Source organism: Falco biarmicus, chromosome 3 (assembly GCF_023638135.1).
Source record: "Falco biarmicus isolate bFalBia1 chromosome 3, bFalBia1.pri, whole genome shotgun sequence".
Classification (NCBI taxonomy): Eukaryota; Metazoa; Chordata; class Aves; order Falconiformes; family Falconidae; genus Falco; species Falco biarmicus.
The window spans coordinates 34,949,391-34,974,553 of NC_079290.1; the positions used below are offsets into that span (position 1 = coordinate 34,949,391).

The window sequence follows — 25,163 nt, forward strand, 5'->3', positions numbered from 1 at the left end:
TGTTTGTATTTATTTGTTTTACACCTTTCAGTAACCTCAGGCTGAATTTTATCCTGGTGAACAGGGGATTTTGGCACAGCCTTGACCTACACCATATATTTATTATTTTATCATTTTGAAGGTAGAAATAAAAGCTTTAAGGAAGCCATGCAAGCACAAAGAGGGAAACAATGCCAAAGGCAGAATTAGCCAGAAGACAGACAAATCCAAACACTAGCCATGCATGTACCAAGTACTGTCATGTGGGATTTCTGAGTCAAGAGCCAAGGAATAGAAGAATTTACACTAAAAGCAGTAAAAACTCCCTATGATGAAGTAAAAAAATAATTTCAGAATTAAAAATTTGGAGGAAAAACGCTGAGCCAATATTCCTAAATTGAATCAAGGTAAGAGGAAGTTCTACCACCTTCCTGGTGCATTCCAGGTATTCATCACTTCGCCCAAAGTGTAGCTTGGTTGATTAAGAAGCAAAGAAAAAAGAAGTGCCCAAGGAAACGCTTGATAAATGTGACAAAAAAGCATTCTGAAGCAGTACAACCTTTCTGTGTCAGGGTTATCCATTTAAATACTATAGAACAGCTTTCCAGGTATTTCCTCACATAACGTGGCCTCTGAAGAAGCAGGAATATGTAGAGGGCAAAGTAAGAATGAGAAATAATTTTCTTCTGCATTTAGATAACATTGATAGATTCCTATTAGGAATGAAGAGATCACTGGGATGCTAGTAGACCAATAAATTTGGTTGATTTTAAACACCACAGCAAAATTTACTACACTGACATTCATTAACCCAATTGTGCTAAGCACTGGCTCTTACACCTTGCTAACTGTTACCACTATGTATTAATTTTTAAAGATTATCAACTGTTAGTACAGATTCAAAGCAGTCGGTCCTCGGCAGCTCTGCCCCACCTTAGCTGCGGGTATACAGTACCGCAGAGCGGATGCCTCCTCACTAGCACCGATGGCTCCCGTCCTTGCTCTCAGGGGCCAGGGGCAGGAACTCTCGATGCAGGGAGCCAGGGCTGAAGCAGATACCTGCTTTCTGCCTCCTCTCATGAAACTGGGCTCTTACCTGTTTATAAGGCTATGCAACCTGTAGCTAATTCCCAGCCCTCCACCTCCACCCTCAGACAAAGTTACTGTGCGAAGCGGGGCAGGGGGTCTTGTTTTCCCAGGCCCCTGCAGGTGCCTTATAGTTGTTGGGCTGTTGGGGTTTTTTTTATTATTATTATTTTGTTTCGCTGCTGCTTCCTTTCTTAAAGCAAAAGCAGTCTGTTCCCATCTATCAAGGTTGTGCTTTGCCAAAGACCAGTCACTGACCATCAGTGAGTTGTTTTTGCTGCTTTGGCTCCACTTTCAACTCGTGCTTGCGTTTTTCAAGGCCTTTGTTACATCCCACACTTAAGCTGCACCTTGTAACAACAGGCTACTGGTATCAAGCTCTGGTTCACACAGAAAGTTTTGTAACACGTTGATAACAAGCCCAACGGGCTTTGCACAGTTACCCAAACAAAGGCCAGGGCCTTTTACTAGCAGCAGTGCTTTTAAGGGGCACAAAACCGCATTACGCCTGGGGCCTGAACCAGCTGCTGGCACAGGCGGCTTAGGGGCTTCTACCGTCACTGGAGCAACAGGACTGCTGTAGCTACTGCGAGGGGGGAAGAAATAGCTCCACCTGGTGGACCAACAAATAACTGCCGTCACTATTTTACTTCTACTGCAAAATTAAACACTTCAGAGTATGGTATAGTACAGTAACAGTTTAGGATCTTCTGGGAAGATTCACACAAATGAAAAAAATGCCCGAACACAGTGGAGATGGCAGTCTCCATCATGAAAGAAGTATACCAATCATATTAACACAAGGCTTATGATTAGCTTCCATAAGAAACTGCTGATCTCCTGTTTTTCAAAAGCCACTCCAGATTGCAAAGTCATGCATCCTTCATCAACAGTGCAGATTAAACATACTTTCCGGTAAATTCTTGGATCTCTCATTACAAGACTCTTTACCCCAGCGAAGCAAACCATCAAGCTCCTGTCTTAGAAGCAAAGGCCCAACCTTCTTTTCTCTTATTAAACACACTAATTCTCATTTCGTATAATGCTTTTAATCTATAAATGTGTTTTGACCCATTTTGACAAAACAGTGAAATACTGAAAAGTAACAAAAAGCTAGAAATAACCATTACGAAAATAATGTAAAAATTTGTCTGATTGCTAAACCATCAAAATATATCACAAAGAATTTATTTCCTAGAAAACAAGGAAAAGTGCATTGTAGCATATGAATTTGCATATGTATAATACACATTTTTAGTGTATATATTAATAATCTTCAAAGATCTTGTTGAATATCATTCAGTGCATGTGTAAGTCGTCTTATTTTGTTTTCCATGGCTTTTTTATTGTTTGCCATTTCCTGCAGAAGCTGCCGCATTTCTTCTTCAACATAGTAAACCTGAAAGAGCACATGGAGATCAAATAGAATTCTTGCTTTTCCTTAATATACCTAAAACCATATAATCTTGGCAATTTTTAACACTGATGAGCTATGCAAGAGTGATATGCTTATGTTTAAATAAGCAATGCACTACTTTTGACGCTGGATGCAGTAGCAGAATTTTGCTTTAAAAAAGGTATTAGTTTGCTAGGAGATAGTAATGTATCAAACCAAAATACCTACTATGCAGAGAAAGCACCAGTTGTCACACTAAGGAAGAATGCAGTATATGACAGGAACAGCAACTGTTAACACTGGCCTAGGTGAGTGAAATTAATTACCTGGCATAATCATCATTATTCTTGCCTGTATAGATTAGGAAATATTAAGCTATCGACTCGTAACAGCTACATAGCATGGCAACTTTACTTTGCTTCGATACAGAACTTCATGATGGTACAGTTTGAGTAGTAAACTGAACTGCTGGTTGACAGCCAGCTGAACATGAGCCAGCAGTGTGCCCAGGTGGCCAAGCCCGGCTTGTATCCACAACAGTGTGGCCAGCAGGACAAGGGAAGCGATTGTCCCCCTCGACTTGGCATTGGTGAGGTCGCACCTCGAATACTGCATAGTTTTGGGCCCCTCACTACAAGACAGACAGACACTGAGGTGCTGGAGCGTGTCCACAGAAGGGCAACAAAACTGGTGAAGGGTCTGGAGCACAGGTCTTGTGAGAAGCGGCTGAGGGAAGTGGTGGTGTTCAGCCTGGAGAAGAGGAGGCTCGGGGGGGACCTTATTGCTCTCTACAGCTACCTGGAAGGAGGCTGTAGCCAGGTGTGTGTGTCTGTCTCTTCTCCCAGATAATAAGCAAAAGGACAAGAGCAAACAGCCTCCGGTTACACCAGGGGAGGTTTAGGAGGATATTAGGAAAAATTTCTTTGCTGAAAGGGTGGTCAAGCATTGGAACAGGCTGCCCAGGGAGGTGGTGGAGTCTCCATCCCTGTAGGTGTTTAAAAAACACCTAGATGTGGTGCTTAGGGATGTGGTTTAGTGATGAATTTGGCAGCCTTGGGTTAACGGTTGGAACTGATAATCTCAAAGGCCTTTTCCAACCTACATGATTCTGTGATTAAGCCAGGGCTGTTTCCAGCCAGAGATTAGCCAGATAGATACAAACAGGTGACTTCCAAGCACCACTGTTGTAGCAGCTTTAGAATAAAAATTCAAATACAGTAAACATTTAAGTTTAGTATTAAAATTACTTTCTCATTTGCTGCTTCTATTTGTTTTTCCTTTTCGTTTGCCAGCTGCAATAGTTCTTCCTGATGGGCTGCCAACATTGACTCAAGCTGTTTTCTAAAAGCATTATCCATTTCATGAAGCTTTTCCACAGCAATCCTAAAAAATGATAAAAAAAATTTTAAAGAAAATCACATTCCTGCAAACAACTGAAGTATTTTGCTTTGCTCAATTCTGCCTTTGATAAGGCTTTAATAACACAGGCACGAAGACAATTATTTCAATATCTAGCATCAGAACATGTCATTTTTTCAAGCATGTGTTCTAGTTTCATGCACTGTGTTTAGGGCTTCTGGCACTCCTCTCAGCAGAAAGAGTTTAATTACTAGCAAAGAATACGAAGATTTGAGCTTCCTACTGTCAATATGGGTAAGAACTCCACCTATTTTCAAACATCTACTTAGGCTTTTGCTTCCTGAGAAGTCAATGACAGAACTATGCAACCCTGTAAATGGCCTGTAAGCCTGTGTCTCACAGAAAGAGAGAAGTGTCTGCTTCACAGTAGAAGTATTTCCTTGACTGCAAGCAAATTCTGCTTTTAGAGGATAATTCTATCATATGTAGCAATAGAAGGCAAGGCAAATTATTCCACTACACAACTGATTTACCACAAAATTTTGAAGCAAAACAGAATTATTTGGGACAGAATTTCAGCTTCACTACTGATCATCTAACAATTTCAAAACCTGGTACTACTGACTATTTGAGGTGGTTGGTTTTTGCTTAATTGTGGTTTTTTTTGTTTGTTTGCTTTTTAAATCAAACTCAACCATCAAGTTATTTTCTTTCATTTATTAATCAATAACCTTCCTTAAAATAATATTGAAAGTATAATTCATCAAAGTATTTAATTTAAAATTGTAAAGCAAAAAATCTTCATCATACTAGCTTATTCCTTCAGTAACACTGTGGTTATCACTGCTAGATAAATATGTAGTAAATAATTAACTAGCTATTCTTTTCTTAAGAATAGTTGGGAGGAAAGAAGAAAAGAGAAAGGGGCCAAAGAGTACAGTAAAAATCATACTAACAATCTGAGCTTATCACAGGCAGCAGTCTACCATACTTCTCTATAATTGAACACATAAAATAACTGAGCATCATCTAAGGCCCTGTTTTCTGGGTTATGAGTATTTGTTTCTGTATCATCTTGTATTTACTATTAACTGCTCAAAAAAATTGACAGTACAAGAGAAACAATAAAAGAAACTTAAAACTTGTTGCTACTTGTATGAGAAGAGAATGACAGGTAACTTATAAACAGTCTGTTTATCACAGGCTGAAATATTAATTGACACCAAGCTGGGGGGAGTGTCGCTCTGCTGGAGGGCAGGAGGCTCTGCAGAGGGATCTGGGCAGGCTGGACCGATGGGCCGAGCCCAGTTGTAGGAGGTTCAACCAGGCTCAGTGCCGGGCCCTGCCCTTGGGTCACAGCAGCCCCAGGCAGCGCTGCAGGCTGGGGCAGAGCGGCTGGGAAGCTGCCTGGGGGAAAAGGGCCTGGGGGAGCTGGCTGACGGCCGGCTGGGCATGAGCCAGCAGTGTGCCCCGGGGGGCAAGGGGGCCCACAGCATCCTGGCCTGTATCAGAAACTGTGTGGCCAGCAGGACTATACTTGGCACTGGTGAGGCCGCACCTTGAATATTGTGTTCAGTTTTGGGCCCCTCACTTCAAGAGGGATGTAGAGGTGCTGGAGTGTGTCCAGAGAAGGACGGCGGGGCTGGTGAAGGGTCTGGAGCACAAGTCTTAGGAGGAGTGGCTGAGAACCATGGGTTGTTTGGTCTGGAGAAAAGGAGGCTCAGGGGAGACTGTATAGCTGTCTACAATTACCTGAAATGAGGTTGTAGCGAGGTGTGTGTCTGTCTCTTCTCCCAGATAACAAACAAAAGGACAAGAGGAAAGAAACAGCCTCAAGCCGCACCAGGGGAGGTGCAACTGGGTATTGGATATTAGGAAAAATTTAGATTGGATATTAGGAAATATTTCTTCACTGAAAGGGTTGTCAAGTACTGGAGGGAGGTGGTGGAGTCACCTTCACTGGAAGTGTTTAAAAGACGTTTAGAGGTAGCACTTAGGGACATGGTTTAGTGGTGGACTTGGCAGTGCCAGGTTAACAGTTGGACTCAATGATCTTAAAGATCTTTTCCAGCCTAAACAATTCTATGATTTATTAGTATTCTTGTGACAAATATTGAGGATCAGTCCTCAATTTCCTCCAAAGTGCATGAGGTATTTTCATTATCCTGCAGAGACATTAGCCAAGCACTGTGGCCCCCCTTCTAAGCCCACATGCAAGCCACAGCTGCTTGGCTTGACCTGCAATTTGCAACCAATTTGTCCCACATGTTCTGGTTACAAGCTAAAAGGTTGACAGGCTCATGCTCAACGAAACTCTGCTACAGACTGTCCCTCATGTGTACAAGCATCTTCACTGCATGCCTCCAGCCAGCATGTTTGATGACTGTATAAGAGTCCCTATCATGCAAACGTGACATCAAGTTTCCTCACAGAGGTAAATCAAAAGCATTGTGGTGGAATGAGCATATTAGGGAGGAAGGACTGTAGAGTCCAAGTATTTTCAAAGAAAATAGGAACATAGCTAAGTTACAAGGAAAAAATACTGTAGCTGGATGCTAGTTTCACAAAGTCAGTCACCTGTATAGCAAGAATTATGTCTATGCACACAGAGTTTGCGGCAACTGGGCTCACCAAGTACTTAAAAAGGCATTATGCATTTTTTTCACTAAATAATCACACATTTCTGTACTATTATTAACAGGGCAACTCTATACCAACTGAGCAGTCACAAAATAAGCTATTAAGGTGCTCACCTCTGAGTTTGAAGACTTTTGTTTCTCTCTTCAATCAACCGTTTCTCTTTGATATCAAAGCTCTCCTTCATTTGTTTAACCTGCACCTCCAGCTGACTTAATAGGTCTCCTTTACCTTGCCACTTCTTTTTCAGTGCACTGAAAAATAAAACGCACACATTTACAATGGATATAGATACCACTTCTTAGAAGGGAGTAAAAAAGTTTTCCATGCTTCCATTTTTCTATATTTCTGTGGGTTTTAATAGCCAGCAAGTACTCTCTGACCATAGAATAACTTCAGAGCAGTGTTGCATACTATGATGATCTCAAAGGATTATTGCCACTTTTGTCACCTGTGTGCATTCTTAATGTCATCAAGTTCTACTTCTTTTTCTTCTAGCAGTTGCTTTAATTCCTCTTTTCTTCCATTTAGCCTTTCTAATTTTCCCATTAGCTCTTCAAGTTCAGCAGCCTTTTCATCCAACTGTACTTGAAAAAGTTTCCGAGCTTCCAGATTTTCTTCATGCTGTTTTCTGATTTGTTTATCTTTTTCTTGTAAGCCCTTTAGGAGACAAATATTTTTGAACACAAACTCCCTTCATTTTAACTTTATTGTTAAATATACTATATTCAATAATATAACTATATTGTTAAATACCCTTTAAGAATATGTGTTTAGTCTATGCTGGAAAAAAGCAGAGAGGGACATGTGAAAGTTTGCTCTTTAAACATATAATTATATGAAAAACACTTAGTAAAGTGATAGCCAGTTAAATAATCTTCATCTGAAAGACGTTAGAATTAAAAAACAACAAAACATCAAAACATAAATCTGAAGTTGAAAGCAAGTTCAGAAAAAAGTTTATAACTAATACAACAATTCACATACACAAATCACTGAGCTCACATTCTTTTACGTGGCTATATAGCTTAATGAGTAACGCATCTAACCTTGACTGATGTAACATGCTATAAAACTTTGATTAATAATCTAAAGTCTTAAGTTTCTAAATGACATGAATGGAATTAATAGAAGAAAACATAGTAGCTCTTCTGTTAAAATACTGATTTACAAGAACATAATAAAGAAAAAAATATTTACATTGTGAAATAGATCTGAAGCAAACTTTTTTTTCCTTTTCTTCTAAACACACAGGAAAAATTACGCTACCCTAGCTTTTCCTCTTACAAAATCATTATCAAGAATAAGTTGAAGCAAGGCAAAGAGAAGAAAGTCTTCACATACATATGGCTCAAAGAGATATTTTAAGTAGCATCTCTGTACACCAAGTTAAAACAAGGCCCTCATCTGCACTCAGTGAAATCAATTGCCACTGACAGCCTGATCGTGCTTGCTAAACTAGGAGTGCAGAGCCAGCTTTCATTACAGCCTTTTACAACAACTTTCACTGCAAGTCTTAATTTTAACTAAGCACACAAACTGTCAGACATGGCACTTACTTCTTTTAATTTCCTAATTGTTTCTGTCTGATCGTCCACTATTTTGTTTTTAATTTTTATTGTATCACTGTCATGTTCCTTTTGCTTTTTTAACATCTCAATCTCATTCGTTAAAACTTCAATTTTTGCCTCCAGTTTTCCCCGATCCTGAGCAAGATGAGCTCCTAGATAAAACAGGATATTCACACTACAGCACTCATTTTACAAATGACTTCAAGATGTAAAATGTTGGAGGAGGGGGAGGGAGGCGAAGGTAATAACCACCTTAAAAATCAAACATGACCGTTTTGCCCACTAGAAACACTGCAGGGCTTTAATCTGTAGGTGGGTAAAACTTAAAGAGGAAATGTAGAACTGAAGGTCTGTATTTTATCCTTTGTGAAATTCTCTGATAAAAGTCCAGTAATTCTTACAGACCCAGCTAATCTCAAACAACCCACAAGGTGGTGCTGAGTTACATGAATAGTGAAAAGTGATAAAAGCCCAAGCTTTTTTTCACCCAGCAGTTAACACTTTTTTTTTTTTTAACATATATACTGAGATTTTCCCATTAGACTTATCTGATAGAAAAGTAGCATTACATAACAATATTTACAAATCCATGTTTTCCTAGTTTCATATTTGAAAGTTTTTTGCATAACATCATGGTTTTTTGATATTTTTGGGAAATAGGTAAACTGTATTTGCAATTACCTCCCACTACTGCTGTTATAGTTCCTATAATGGCCTGTGTACTACAGAAGATTATTTTAGCATGCCATCTTTACAACTGCATAAGATCAACAAGGCATCCTTTAAAAGGTATGACACTGAATACCAACAATTTCTTTCTACAAAAGAAAAAAAAAAAATTACCCTGTTGTGCCAACTCCTGCCCCCATATTTTCCTTTCCATTTTTAACCCGTCTATCACAGATTCCTGGGCTGTCAGCTGAGAAATAAGCTTTCCATTTTCCTTTTTCAGAAGTTCAACCTGAATAGCCTTCTGTTTGTGCTCCTCAATCACAGTTTCAAGTTCTCCAGTTCGACACTACGAACAAATATTAGAAAAACACAATTAGATCTTTTAAAACAGCTATTCAAAATTTCACACCAATATAAGTGGCTAGGAAAGTAGTACTTACATGTGACAAAAGAAGAATATACTGCTTGCATACAGTGTTCTATCTGCATCTCTTCCCAGTAATAAAACACAAATGATTTGCTTCAAATAGACATATTTCAATCCCAGAAAACTGTAAAGCTGATTTCTAAATACCCACCTTAAATTATGCAGTTATGCAGGCTACTTTTTGTTTTACAGATTACAGCTGTTTAACGTAGCTATTTTTTAACTTTGTTTTTAGCAACATCACTGATGGGCAGAATCTTATTCTGTACAGCAACACACAGTGTTTGTACACCCCAACAGCAACATGTAGGGGAGGAGATGAGAAACAGCTGCGCAGGGGTTGTACTGCACAGAAGGTTTAACATAAAGAGGGACTGGATACATACATGGACTGGTTCACACAACAGTTTAAAGGTTGTGTTTCCAAGATTTTTAAGGATCTACTTACTACAGTATGTTACTATACAGTGATCAATAGTAGAAGATAAAGCAACTGTGCCCACAGTATTTAACCTTAAAATTAGACAATTAGTAGATTAATGACTAATACTGCTAATTTTATGCAACTCTTAGATATTAAGCTGCTAATAACTACACTTGATTATTTATTCAATTTCATCTTTACCTCACATACAGCGGCCACTGCAGAACTGTATTTCATTACTTTGTATTTACAGAGGGTCAGGGCGATTAATATAGGTTTTTAAATCTCAGTGAAGAGTGGCCACTTGATTATACACAAACTGTTAGTGCAAACAAGGCAAGAAGTGCACTTCTGAAGACATGAGTCTAGATTTTGCTTTATGAGGAACAGTGTTTGTGAGAAACAGAAGTGCAAGATGCAAGAAAAAAAGGGTGATGTGGAGTACTAGGTTTTAGTGCAACAGGAAACTTAACGTCTTTCAGTCAATCTACCTCGTATGGAATTGTTAGCTTTTATAGATAAAATATTACCAAAATATCATGTAGGTAGTTGAAATGTTTTGAAACAAGTACCTTAAGGTTTGCTGTAGCTTCTTCGTTTGTTTTTGTTAATTCTGCAATCTTTGCTTTCTGTTCTTTCACTATACTTGTCAGGTCTTGGATCAGACTTGCCATCTCCTTTTCCTTTTGTTCCAACTCAAAGCGGGCTCGTTTATGTTCAGCTAGATCAGCAGCAACACTGTCAAAACCCTCTTTTACCTAAAGTTTTATAAGATAAGACTTGAAAAATGCTAACATTTGGAAAAAGTGTGAATACATACACACAAATGATGTTGGAATTTCAAATAAAGAAGGAAACTGAGGTTCCTCAACAGTATGGGAAATCAGTTAATATCTGAGATTAGTTTTCTACCAGTTTGTTGGTGATACCTCAACTCTAAAAACTGGTTCTTTTCAGCTACAAGTTGGTAAAAACAGAATGAAAAAAACAAATCAATGGGTAGATGGGAAGTAGAGCAGAAAACATATCTTAGGAAAAGAAAACAATGCCTTGACTTAATCTTATTGTTAAGATTAACATTAAAATCTGGACAGAAGAATTTAGAATTAATTATATTTTTTTCCCTTGCAAGAGAAAGCTTTGAAGGGTGAAACCCCAGTCTTTTCTTTCCCCTCTTCTCCCATGTATTAAGTCAAGATGAAGCATTTAAAATTTTATTTAACATATAAAATAATGTGAACACTAGCCATAGAAATAAGTTATCTAAGGAATTTCATAACAAGTTTTGAATTTGAATTTCAAAATGCTATCCAAAATTCAGTTTTGAAAATTTAAACAATAGAGAACTTTATTATTAAATACATTAGAATATATGTAACCATAACCTTAGCAAAACATGAGGGAGTTTTTACAATAATTTAGTATGTTCTAATAGGTCAACATCTTTTAAAAGATATTAATACCATCAGACAGAAGGTTTTCTAAATTCTTTTGATTAACTTTTACTTATGAACAAAAATGCTGGGCTTTTTGAGTGCTGACTTGGCATTTCCTCTCTGTGTTCCAATCATTGATATTCCAAGGCTTACTACCCATACTTTTAGATGAATCCTTGAAGGAGAGACTTTGGATCAAAAAAAACTCAAAACAACTGCCCCCTCAAACCCTACACGTTTAAGAAAACTACAGCTACATTTAGCTTGAGATTAAATGTTCTCTTAGTCTCACCTCTTTAAACCTTTTTGCTTCAATGGTTAAAGCTAAACGAAACTCATCTTCTAACTCTTTGTACTTCTGGTTTAACGTATTAATTTTCTCCTGAAATTCTTTAACACGCTGTTCATGCCTCTGCTCCTCTTTAGCCACTTCCTTTGACAAAGCATCTTGAAATTCAGGTCCATTTAAAGCAACTCGGGTTTCAAGTTCTTTCCTGAAGTTAAACATATACTTGAGACAAGACCTGCAGTATCTCACAATACTGTTTCATTTTCATAGAATTTCTTAAAAAGGACAATAAATTACGTAATAAATGGAGTAAATGCCTCAGTTTCACAGACAGATTTCAGTCTTGTATGACAATGGCCCTGGGATGAGGAAAACTGTGCTGAGTACTGTTAAAAACACCCAAAGGAATAACCTTACTTTTAAATTCAAACTGCTGTAGAAATTGTTCAATTGCTCTTTTGCTGTTAGCGTTTGTTTGCTTTGCTGTTAACAAAGATCTGGAAAAGACATTGGAATCGGGGGAAAAAGAACTGTATAACCTCTTCTGCAGTCATTCTCTTCACCCTCACTCAACTGTTTCTCCTTGTTCAGACCCAAAATCTGAAAAGCAACAGCAGTGGAGACCTAAAGAGTTCCAGAATATGTCCTTCCTGTCTGAAAGCATCCCTATAGGAGAATGTTATAGCAAAAGTACCTGTACTTTAAGACTATTCTGTTCATCTGTCTTAAAGCACAAACACAAAATATACCTGCTGTCCTTCACATTACGTCTTTTGGAGATGTATGAGATAATAACTGGAAGTTCTCAAAACACAGCTATCAGATTCTTCCCATCTAAACCTGCAGTTATCTTGGTATTGGAATAAATTTATCCTTCTAAAATTAAAGAACTGTAACCAACTTATTTTATGAACAACTTCCTTCACATACTAGTATACCACACACCACTTGTTGCTTTAGTTTGCACACATATTTAATTGTATTAGCTAAATAGCACAGATCTGGTGTTCAAGTATTCTCCAAGAAACAGGAAATTTTGAAATGAATGAGGAAAACAGCCAAGTTTTCCTCTTCAAACCAAATGGGCAAGTCGCCAACCCACCCTAAAACAAGATACTATAGAAGCTGACTTTTATTTTTTTTTTAAACTTCGTGTTATGTAGTATATGCAGACCTTCAGACAATAAATCATATGTGATTTATTTTTATCTGATTCTTTCCTCAATTGAAATATTTAAAAGGAATTCAGCCATATAATAAGACAAGAACCTATCAAATGAAAGGCTGGAAAAACACAGTTGCCTACACTGTCTTTATGAGTCAGGAATCTACAAGATATGAAGATATGCTTAAGTGAGCAAGAAAATGGGTGGGAAAACATCTACATTTTTACAAAGACCATCTCTCCCATTAACAAAAGAGCAAACTACCAAAACCACAGCCACACTTTGCAGAATGGCTTTAAACAAAACACATTTGCAACACTAGCATCTCCATTAACTTCTGAAAAGAAAATAGAAGACCCCATACCTTTGCTCTTGCTCTCTTAATATAAGAAGTTCATGTAGTTGTTTTATCTTCTCCTTCTGTTGTCGAAAGGATATTCTAAGTAACTGTACTTCTCTTTCATTTGCTGATGCTTTAAGCTCTGCTTCTTGCACCTGTTTCATCTGTGTTGAATTAATAGAAAGAGAAACAAGATTTTCTTAAAACTGTAATCTGTTCTTCATGTCTTATACTAGAGTACAAAGGAACAGGTGCTTTATTAAGTTTTACACATGTCTACCTGGGCCATTATGTTTACAGCAAACACCACAACTGTATTTTTCACAAAATGTTATGGAATGTTATTATGTTACCTAGCCCAAGACAAAGGAATGTTTTGTGGTGTGTGTTTGGGTTTTTTTTAGCTTAATTTGTTTTGTTACACTTGCAGAAATTTAAGACAAGATTTTAAAAATTAAGTCTTAGATTAACTTACTACAACACACACAAAAAAAAAGCAACTTTCAGGAAGAACCAAGGACATTTACTTAATTTGTATGAAGACCCCAAAAGTGGAGAAGTGGAACAAATATATCTGCAGAATGATTTCCTCAGTTAGAATCTCTGGTATTGTAATACTTGCATTAGTTTCAAGCAAAATATTTTTAGATGCATCCAATATAACTTTTTTAAACACCACAGTTACCAAAATCTGTATCTTATTGTTTTACAGTTTAAAGTTGCTGAACAGAGCTTCTTTCTAATGATTTAATATATATTATTAAATAATATATATTAAATATTATAAATACCAGGTGACATAGTCCACTTTTTCCATTTGATGCAAATTTTTATGAATAAATCCATCATATAATCTTAAGCCTTTTACATACAAAGCTGTCTTTTCTGATGCAACAAGTAGGAAAAAAATATGAAAAAAGTTATAAAAAAAGGTTTTAATTACTCATGAAATGGTAATTCAGAATCAAGACACTTCAGAAGGCTCCAGATTAGAATGTGTAACAGAAACAGCGGAAGTGATATTAATGGAGATTTTCTTACTCTTAATCATTACTTGTAGCATTCATTTCAATCCTATTGTGATCAAGTAGCGAGCAGTAACAACTATCTTGTCAATCTGTCCTCCTAAGCAAAGCAAAGGGCCTCCAAATTCTGTACTTCCACAATTCTAATCTCTCTGCTTTCCAGAGTTATCAAATCTGTGAATGGTTAATGGACTACTCAAGATTAGTTTTAAGTGTCAGTTATCTAACGGCAGAGCTAGAATGCCAGAAACAACTGGTCTGATTTCCAACACTCACAATAAAACAAACAAACCCCAATCTCCACAAAACAAAAAAGACCAAGTAATAAAAAAATCCCAACCAAAATCTGTTTTCTTTCAGAATTCTATCACATCTGTTCCTGCAACTTGATTTTTGAACAATTAATCAAAATGAAAAATAAAAAAAAAAAAATAAAAATTAAGGAACATGTAAGGCATGTCCTGCACTGATAAATAAAACATTGTTTCCAATGTTTATCATCTCCTGCAATGTCCCTTAAGATACATAAGCGCTGCTGCATGTTATGAGTTCTAGCTTCAAAGTGCTAGAGGTACCTAAAGTTCATACAGTAACTTCAGTTGTATGAAAATCGTTATGAGGCTTGAGTATGAACTTAAGTTCTCATGTTCTACATATTAAGCCTCTTCATAAGCAACACTTAAACTCATCCCCACTGCATTCCTGTTGTTTTGCGGATGAAGTGAAGCAATTCTCTCCTAAACTGCAGTATTTAAAAACAAAAATTTCAAGTGAGAACACATACAAATTTAAAGACTGCTAGAAAATAGGGTACAATTTAGATCCATTGTAACTTATTTATCTTGAACCCCTTAAAGAAGTAATCTAGTAATGTTGACTGGAATCCTTGAACAGTGACTACCATAAGTAACCAAAATTTACCACTGAAGCTAACTGCCAATGTGTACTATGAGAAAGCTCTATAAAATATTCTAGAGTTTGTTAGGCTTAGAGAATCATGATTATTCTTTTAAACATAATTATTAAAGAATATTTCCTACAGAATCTTAAATACAGGAACAAAGGCCTTCCCTTAAAATTCTGCAGTTAATAAAAAAGATGTTACTACTATCAAAAGAGATTACTTCTACAAACTCAAAGAAAAAATAAAAACCTCATACATAAATATTTACTTTCTTATAGAAAAAGAAAAAAACCCAAAAAAACCAAAGGCCCCAAAACCATCCACTCTTCTCTAAATCACTAATTTAGCAGTTTTCAAAATGACAAGCAGATACCTGATCTAAACTGAAGGTCACTTCTAGATCCGTAATAGCTTCAGGGTCTTTACAGGTACGGAAGGAAATGGAAGAGCCACTCAGGTGCCTAAACAAACCTAAAGTGGAGGGTGGCTAATCCATAACTTGAATGGCTCTTACAGTTTGGCTGCCAGCACCCTCCCCAATTCTGTTTCCTTTCAGGGTATCTGAGCAACAACACGCCCTACAGCACCCCACTAGCAGTTCAGACACTTTTCCCAATGGATATATTAGGATTCAATTTCTGTAAGTGGATGCACTCAGTGACACAGGAATAAGAATCAAACAACAGGAACAGATACTGGAGGATGGAGCATTTGACCACTGAAAATTCATCAGTTAGTCAGTCAGAAATAGTGGCAGTATCTGGTCCAGCATCTTGATTTTACGTATTAGTATACTGAACAAAGTGCCTGTGGCAACAAAAGCATCATTATCTTCTCCAGCTGTAAAAACAAAACCAAAAATTCCAAGCAAACAAATAAACAACAACAAAAAACAACCCAAAACAACCAGAATCTTTAAGTTCTCAGCAATTTTTATGGTCACAATTAAAATAATCTGATTCTTTAGATCAGCAAAACAAACAGAACCACCAGATTTTCATACCAATAGTAAAATCTTTACTGATTTCAGCGACATTTTTAAAAAGTTGATTTTCAGAAAATATCAACTCTCAGTGTTAAGTACATAGGACTTATTCTCCTTTATCTTAAAACCACATCCATGACATATTTATAAAAAACGTTAATTGACAATTAAAAAGGATACTTGTCTTTTTGTGGCAAACTCAGACTTAAGGCTCGTAAAATATAGCATGTATTAATATCTAGGACTATAGTAGCCATCCTGCTGTCATTGTGTTATTTACTCATGGAAAATATTTACCTCTGTTGTTCGTTGCTGCAGCCTCTGTGTCTCCATCTTGGACAGTGTTTCTTCTAAAGCTTGCATGGCCTTCTGATGTTCTACTTCTTTGTTTCTTGCCTGATTTAACTCATTAGTCAGTCTTTCAGTTTCACCTTTCAACTGTTGGACATCTGCCTGCAGTCTTGCTTTAATATCTCTCTCTCTCAATATCAGTTCCTTTAGCCTGAGAATAAATGCCACTAAAGTATTACAAACATTTTAGTATTTAGTTTGATGCCAAATACATTGAGAAAAAGACATTAGTAAGTATTGTAGCACTATATCTTGTTCTTTGCTGAGTTTTACTATTTACAGCACTGTCATGTAAACCTGTTTAAAAATACGTAAAATATTACTGAAGTAATGTGTATCATTTCTAGATGAAGTTTCATTTTGAAAGAAACTAAGCTGGAGACAACCTCATAGACAGGTCTTTAAGGAAATGACATTCCAGTACCACTTTGCTTTATACAGTAGTCAGACATATAGTATCAATTTGTAATTTAATAATTTTCTTCAGAAAACTTTAAAATATCCTTAAATATTCTAGTAATTTTTGACATAAGATCTATTTCAAATGAAAAGGAACATAATAAGCCTCTTATACAAGGTAGTAACAAGTAAAGGTGCAAAGTGGACCTAAAACAAAAAGAAAAAAAGGAAACAATCAGAGCCAGACATGAATGGCAACTCAGGAAGCACTTGGCTTGTTTCCTCCTTACAAAAAGGAAAATGTAACTTTGATAACTACAATGCAGTTAAGAAAAAATATAAATACAGCAGACATCTCCAGTCTTAGCTGAGAACAAACAATATGTTGTTAAAAGAGAGAACTCCGGGGGGGGGGGGAACATGCTGCTCAGAACTCACAAGGATAATGGTAGCAGTCTATGGGAGATACCCTAGGCCTGACCTGCACAACATATTGCCTATTGGCCAACTCTACCCTGACACAAACATCTTTGCTCAAGTGCACCATACAGGAAAAAAAGAACACTGTATGTATAAGTGGAAAGGGAGACTGGGAACTGGAAGATGAAAACATGACACGAGACAGCTACTAGGGCTTGAGCTGCAAGGTAAAGTGTAATTATGATAGAGACTGCTTGCAAAGTAACAGCTAGAAATGGAGGTAAATTGACATACTGGTACTGTTCTGAGACAGGAACAGGAAGAAAGCTGCAGAAAGGAATTTCATTAGGCAATACTGAGAGAAATTCTAGCACTATGTCATGATGCATTATTTTCCAAGCATATTGTTTAAAGCTGTTCTCATTTCTTCAGTCTATAAATTGAATTGTCTTGAATTAATAAAACCAAAACAAACTTTTATGCTACAGCACTGTTTCCCCACCTGTCTGAAGTGTATACAGCCATACTTTGAATATTCTTTTCTTCTTTTGCATGTCTCTGTAGCTCTCTGACATGTTCTATTAATTTCTTCTCTGCTTGCTCTGCTTTCCATCTCTTTTCTTTCTCCTGATCCAGTTCTCGAATCAGTACCTAAACAATAAGGCGGCAAGCATCAGCTTAATAGAAAACATTCCAGTGTGGCCAAAAAGGACAAACAATATTCGTAATTGTAGAATAAGATATTTTGTCTTTCTGGAATTCATGGATGACAAAGGGAAGTGCAAGCAACCAGGCCAAAAATCACCATAAAATGAAATAAATTCTCTCCCAAAGACAGTGCAAGAACTCCACAACTTTTTTGATACTATCTACATGCAATTATTTTTGTCACTTCCCACGTTAAAATTTCACCAGGAGACATATAGTTGTCTTCAGGTGAAGACATACTCATATTTAACTTGATGCAAAACATACTCGGTATGTTGATTCCTCTGTGGCATCTGAATTAATTTCTTCTACTCTTTCTATATTGCTCTGTATTCCAGTTAACTTTTCAGCTTTTCTTCCCACTACTTCTAAGTCTCGAGTATCGGATGATGAATTGGGATAAGCGTGTCTCTGACTGGAGCGTGGACACTTTGAGGAACTCTTCTTCTCTTCCCTATAACCGCAGGACATCAAGGTGTGTTTAAAAAACAACAGGGGATTCAGACACTTTATAACAGGTCAAAATTTTAGAGTTCTGTGTAGAAGTTGAATTGTACAGAGTACAAAACCACACAGAAAGTAACTTGCAAGCAAATCATAAAACAAACAGCTAAATTCAAATCTTCAGGTGTAAAAAAAGTAGGACTAGCAGATGCTACCTGAGAAACACCTTATGATCATGTAGCTATTAAACAATTTTAGAGAAGCAGAGTAGCTGTAGAGCTGCAGTGGCTGACTAAACTAAAATATTCCAATTTATATCACCTTTTATTCATCACTTCCGATATTTACTATATAAATCAAACTACTATAGCATTCTCAGTTTCATCACCAAATATGGGCAGTTATATCCTTGACCATCGTTCTGACATCATAAATCTTATTATTATTTTTTAATGACTCAGTTCCTCTGTCTGTGGAGAATTTGTCTGTAACCACAATTTAAAACAAAGATGAAAATGTAAATTGTTAGAATTCTGAAAGTGTTAATTTTGGAAACTTCAGATCAATTTCCTTTTCACCTCAAGACAGAAAATGCTCGTATAGGGAAATGACCAAGCAAAGGCTCAGCAGCTAGTAGTTTTCACAGCATTATTAACAGAGCTAGTTTACCCAATCTACCACTTTCAGCCAAATGTTTCAAGTCAAACTACTAGTTCACTCTGACAATATTAATCTTAATTAATTTTAGCTTTATACTGCGAACACTGGGATACCTGTCAATTATTTTATTCTTAAGATGATTTGCATGACACCTAGTAGATAAGGTAGTTCTACGGTAAGTAGGGATCTTGCTTCTTTTCACAATCTTTCTGTTGTTCTCTTTCCCACTCTCATTTTCGCTCTCAGAAGTTGGATCTGTGTCCCTCTTAGCTTTCAGAACATTTGGAGGAGCTTCCCTTCTTGAGGTATCAGATACCTAATAACAGATCAAAGTTTTATCCATACAAGTTGCAATTTCTAACGGGTTAGTTTCTCACACTTATTCAGGTGCTGTTTTTAAAAAGTTCACACAAAATAATTTTGATAGAAAAGTAAACAATTGCTCCCAAACAACCTCCTCCCCCCTTGCTAAAACATTTCATTGCTTTGAAGACAATATAAACCAAACAGAACAGCATGTTTGAGAACACAGCTGTATCTTTGAAATACCTGAAATTTGGCAAAATCCCTAGGCAGAGCAGCTTGGTGCAATATATAAAACAAATAAGCAAGGTACACCACGAACTGTTACAAAAACATTCCTGACAAACATATGAGACCAACTTAGACTATTAGCAAAATTAATTTTCACCAACCCTGTAAGTCAGGTATTTTGCTGTGTTTCATATTTTACTCTGGTTCAGTTACTATATTGATGGCTTCAGAGTAAAAACCAGAAGACAATTTTCCAATATACTACGATCAGTAGTTCTCCCAGTCCCAAACACTAGGGTTTTTATTCAGTATGAAAGTTTTCATGATTCAAAGTGCAATCAAAAGGTACACCTCATTTTACAAACAAAACTTTCTGTGCAATCACAGAAAAACATTCACCTTTTGCAGTATCTGTGAAATCTGATCTTCTATTTTTTTAATCCTCATCTCACTGAATATTTTATCAAGTTCAGCCTTCTCTGGTTCTGAAGATGAGACAAGCTCTGTAGAGGAGCTGATGGCACTTTGTACTGGTATTCTTGTACGCTGATGAAAATGAGCTAATGCCTGGTCAATATGAGGTGTCAACACCGGTAAGGTAACATAGTCCTATCAAAAGGAAAGACAATCCTTGTAACATTAATGAGTTGCATGCAATATAAAAATGAAATGTATCAATTTTAAAAACAGTACACACAAACTATGGCACCTGGTCTCTGGATAAGGGGAACCCAGATGAAACCGAACAGCCTAAAATGTCTTCTAAACACTGCAAATCTGAACAGTTTTCTTCTGCTGGGTCCGCTGGTTCAGCAGAAATATTTCTTCCATCTAGAGTTGTTAGCTGAGGCAACGCCTGAAGAACAATTTCTCTATAACCTTGAGGAAAAGACCAGATTTAAATTGAAATTAATCTCCAAAGGCAATATCTAGTGTATGTCATCTTAAATTATGCATTGCATTTTTAACAGAAGACAAAAAGGAGTGAGTTATTTGCAAGTGTCTCATCTTTCCCAACCCACAAGACTTTCAATAGACAACATTACAAAACAAATTAACTGGGAAGCTGCCTGCCTAGTCCTGGTCCATATGGGGATTTCCCCACCAACATCAGCATGTTGCAGTTGCACAGACAACCTTTTAATATTGGCCTACTGCACCAAAACAGTTGTATCAAGTATAAGGATAGACAAATATAAGGTAAAGGCAAGTTCTGAAAGGCTTACGTAACCTCATGCTTCTTCAGTTAATGAAGTAAGGTGTTATGAAACTGTAAAGCACTGAAAACAGATTTATTTAAACTAATAGAATTTTGGCTTCTGAATGCTGCAGCTTTGAAAGCAAGTGCCACCAAAAAGGCAGATATGAAGAGGTACGTAAACACTTACAGAAGAAAATTAGTGGAATTTCCTAAGTTATCCTGGTAACTTTATAATAGCCTGTTACTGCATCCATGGTGCCTGAATGCATTTGTAAAACTTGTTCATGGGTGCTTTTGAAAACCTCAATTATCTCTGAAGTTTCTTTCTAAGAACTGTACACATACTATACCTGTATCAGTTACATGCTCATGATATGGTTGCTATTTTGTAATATTGTAGTTCCTACTGTTCTACAATTTGTAATGAGACTATCTTTGAGCTGTCTCGGAAGTACCAATCCTCCACTTCTATGTTCCTGTGAGAGATTTCCCCCTCTCTTATACAGAAAGAAAACAAACAAAACCTGCAGCAAAACAGGATGCTACAGTTTAACTTGTTTGAACACAAGGTGTAACATTTGAACAGTGAAAAAAACCTATCCCAAACCCAGAAACCCAACACGACTGGAAGTGATGTATCCACACATACTCCTCCAGGTTGGCTCCATGCTGCTAGTGAAACCACTGCCTATTTTGATGAAAATGCTGATTACTGCAGAGCGTCTTAGTCTATCACTGCTTACTGAAGCTGTGGGACAAGGACAAAAGGCTAACAGTGCTTATTACTGATCTTCCTCTTGTGGTCTCTATCAGCAGACAAACATCTACTTCCCATGCCTGCCCGCATTCTATATAGTTCAATATCTCTATCGTCATTCTTCACATTCTCCACCCACCCACATTATAATATTAATACTCCTTCCCTCCTATTTCTGCAATACTTTCTCTTCCCATCACTCTTTACCTATCTCCAGCCTTAACCTAAAATAATATGTGTAAAGTTGAGCCTTACCAAAGCATACAAGTAGATAAAATGTTGAGAATATGCCCAGGGGGAAGAAAAAAATAATATTTTTTTTAATGGCAAACAGATTAATTTTGACAGAATTTAGATTCCTGCGGGCCGGTCAGTTTACAAAAGGGTTTGCAAGCTTCAGAACCTGGCTCACAGCTTAAGGGAAATCACTGACATAATGAGCACAAATTATTTACCTAACAGGAGACCCATACCTGCTCTGTGACAAACTGGATTGGCTTTTCCATTTTTTTCCAGTGTCAGATTTGTCAAACAGCGCAGCCCCTTTGTGCACTGAAGTAAGTGATTAATATTGTTTACACAGTTGCTATGTAGGTCAATATGGCTAATCTTATGACTGGTTCCATGAAGGCACTGAAGTCCTGAAAATTTGAGAAAAACCACAAAATAACGATTTCTGAAGCAATCCTAGACTATTGGGTTTAGAACAAATAGCATCCTGTTGAAAAATATTCAGCAAATAATATATCATAACTGGAAATGATCTAACAACTTTTGCTCCATATCCTTGTCTACATATATTAATTAGCTACGGTACACTACCACACAGTGCAATGCTTAAGCTAGTTACAAGAGCTAACTTCAAAGAAATAGATTAGTTTAACTGCTAAGCAGCATGTAAAAATAAACATTTTGCTTGAAGTTCCTTTTTGTTACTCAGTTCATTAACAAAATTGTTACCAATGTTCTTTTAAATCTTCTATTACAAACTCCCTTGATTCTACAGCTTAAAAATCTTACAAGTAAAAATTCACCATTTCAACAAATAGATTTAGAAAAGAACTTTCACATCATATCCAGAGTTGCATTTTTGTCCTACAAAAAGGAAATATATGAATCTTTTGGAAATATCTTCCGAAATGCTTCCAAAAGCATTTTTTTTGAAATGTTTAGTATACTACTTAGTGAACAAGCTTGGCCTCGCCGTATACAGGAGAAAAAAATCCAGTTCTGAACAATCCTTGATGTTAGAAACTTGAAAGCTGATAGTAGCAGCAATTGCACCTTTAGTAGCATTACTCAGTCAATTGGCTGAACAACTAGAAGCTTCTAAAAATAAACTTGGTCAAGTTTTTAAAAATTAATGTCCGGCAAATGCTTTTTACTGCACTGCACATGCTAAAGTCACTTACCAGAGAGATCATGTATGTGATTATATGACAAATTCAGTGTAGTTAAATTAAAGAGCTTTTCCAGTCCTAAACAAAATGAGGGGAAAAAAACAACAAACAGTAAGAATTTCAGAAGAACGCTCTGCTTTCATCAAATCAAAACCTGCAAAGTAAGCCTTTAAAAAGCATAACCACAAATTACAACAATAAACTACAATAAATCTAAAAAATATATAAACTGTTTCCCTTATAAGTTAACACCATATTGCTATGATAAATCATACAAAGACTATATATTTTTTTAAAATTTACACAATAGTATGGTTAGCAGCTCACTAACTTCGCATAACCTTAATTATATGCATACTTTCCAGAAGCAAGCTTTAATGCAACTCTTAGAAAAGCTTCACGAGTTGCTGAATAGACATAAATAAATATTGCAGACCTTCCACTTTCGTTATCAGGTTACAGGATAAACTTAGGGTGCGCAGGTTTGCCAAGGAATCTAACCCCTCGATCCGGCGGATTTCGTTTGATGACAGATCTAAATGCTGCAGATTCCGGAGGTGGCTGAGCCCTTCGATTCTGGAGATGCGGTTACAGTGCACGTTGAGCGTGTGCAGGCCCGGGCTCAGGGACACGTCCAGCAGGCTGCGAAGGAAAGGCCCCTGTCGCCACCGGGCAGCTTCACCCCCAGGCCGCTCCACCCGCCCCCGCCCAGCGCCCCGCTCTGGCCTCCCCTCATCCCGAGCGCCCCGCTCCCAGTGCCGGCTGCTGCGGGACGCCATTACGCTCCTCACCTCTTAACGCCCTTATCCATGAGGCTGAGCTCGCCAGCGATGGCGCGGCCCCCCGCCATACCGCCGGCCCGCCCGCACAAACCGCCGCTTCACTTCAAACTGCCCCCGCCTCCCACGGGCGACGCTCCGCGCTTTACGGCTAAGACGCAAAGCCCTCACAACGACGTGGCCGCCAAGCAGCGCCTCCCCGCTCCCCCCCGGGCCCCGGGAGCCTGCGCTAGGCGGCGGGCGTGGGCCGCCTGCCAGCGGCGGGGTAGCCGTGGGGCAGGGCCCTCCCGGCGGCCTGAGCGTATGAACAGCGCTCACGGTGTGGAGGTTTTGGGTTTGTTTAGGGCTGGTGCAGCATTAAGAGTTTACCCCAGCCGTGGCTCGAAGCTGGGCCCTGGCGCAGGCGGGCCTGGCCTGGCCTCGGCAGGGGGCCACAGATTCACTCTGTAGAACGGCATTTTCTAACGCACTGGAGCCCTGGCAGCACTTCAGAGCGTTGGTTCAGTACTTGCCCACAGGCTGGCCTGCTCGGGGTCCGTGTGCGGAAATCAGGGGTCCCACCGCGGTATTTGTGCGTGGTGGGACCCCTGCTGGGTCCTGAGGAGCAGGGGAGGCACGGCACTGTGTTCAGCTGCTGGCGGCCTTCCGCCGGCCATGACTCTGGGATCTTGCTTGGCCTGCGTGGCTGGGGAGAGCCTCTGGCTGACTGTAACTACTGACAAGGCACTGGCTGTTACAGTACAACCAGGAATTTGAAGAGAAATGTAGCTGAAGGTGAAGTTTGGTTAAACAATTTCAGTAAGGCTGGACTATATGTCCTAATGGGCTTCTTACTTGGACTGGGCACCGTGCATGCCTTTTAATATCAGTGCTATTGTAGTACACCTTTAAAATACCACATTGACGTTTCTTCATGAGTAACTTAATTTTTCATGGCATTATAGCATCACTGTATAACTTTACAGTGCAACACTAAGCATTTACAGTGCAATGCTGAGCATTTGATGTAGAAAATGCAAACCTGTCCTGATAGAGTAGATTCATCTAACCATCTAAAAGTAGGAGGGGAATCATTTTCAGTGGGCAGTTAATACAGCCATTGCTGGGACTGGGTGAGTTTCAACTCATGTCTCGCACATAACAAAGACTAGACACTTAATTTTTAAATATCTGCATTTACACAGATGAGTGCTATTGTTGGACATGCTCGCTAGCCAGTGATTATTAATACCTGTTTACTGAAAAAAATCCATCATGCTTTTCTTCACACTTCGCAGCCCCAAAAATGGATGTATACAGTAGCTCATGCAAATGAACCTACATTGATGTTTTATCAAAGAGAAATACTTCAGTAAACTCTACAGCTAGTATGAACACCTGTATAGGATGCAAGTGCAAACATCATAGCATGTCACAGAACAATGACTTTTCCCATGTTTTTTGGTTTGCCAATAGCTGACTGCTGTGTGAGGTCTGTTTCATGATCAATAATAAAAGTAGAATGATGTATCTGCCAGGGAAACAAATAGATCCTTAAGACTTTTAGTAAAAACCAGATGTGCAATAAGTTTGGCAGAGTACCAGGAACAGGAAAACAGGAATATTGCCAAGGCAGTAGTTTGTCACATGTCTCTTATGTGCAGACTCATATTCTAAATAAGTTTGTGAATATGGTCATGGGGTCTGGTGTGGCAAATAGTAAACTGTCTCCCCTCTAATGGGACTTAACAGAAGTCCTTGAATAGCTGTTGAACTCCTTTCAGAAGGCAAGACAAAACTACTTTGAAATGTAATGTTCCCCACAAAAGGTGAGC

At 38.0% G+C, this 25,163-nt stretch overlaps 1 protein-coding gene across 1 annotated transcript; it reads right to left on the reverse strand.

Moving 5' to 3' along the window:
- Positions 1–2,227: 2,227 nt before the first annotated feature.
- On the reverse strand, positions 2,228–23,508 carry LRRCC1 (leucine rich repeat and coiled-coil centrosomal protein 1). Its single transcript, XM_056332395.1, has 19 exons — positions 23,362–23,508; positions 23,007–23,212; positions 22,583–22,648; positions 21,644–21,811; positions 19,922–20,091; positions 19,612–19,821; positions 18,792–18,994; positions 17,842–18,028; positions 17,369–17,517; positions 15,994–16,198; positions 12,807–12,946; positions 11,280–11,481; positions 10,124–10,309; positions 8,872–9,046; positions 8,017–8,180; positions 6,909–7,117; positions 6,574–6,711; positions 3,709–3,844; positions 2,228–2,464 (listed from the first exon to the last, which is right to left on the reverse strand). The coding sequence occupies exons 1-19, from the start codon at positions 23,418–23,420 to the stop codon at positions 2,342–2,344; spliced, it is 3,096 nt and encodes a 1,031-aa protein (XP_056188370.1). The 5' UTR covers positions 23,421–23,508; the 3' UTR covers positions 2,228–2,341.
- Between the last annotated feature and the right edge of the window lie 1,655 nt (positions 23,509–25,163).

Excerpts from the sequence above, each read along its gene's own strand:
- LRRCC1 (XM_056332395.1), bottom strand. The coding sequence starts at position 23,420 with ATGGCGGGGGGCCGCGCCATCGCTGGCGAGCTCAGCCTCATGGATAAG. Across the intron at positions 23,213-23,361 it reads ATGGATAAGGGCGTTAAGAG|CCTGCTGGACGTGTCCCTGA; the intron begins GTGAGGAGCGTA and ends TTTCCTTCGCAG. Across the intron at positions 18,029-18,791 it reads AAGAATAAAATAATTGACAG|GGAAGAGAAGAAGAGTTCCT; the intron begins GTATCCCAGTGT and ends CTGCGGTTATAG.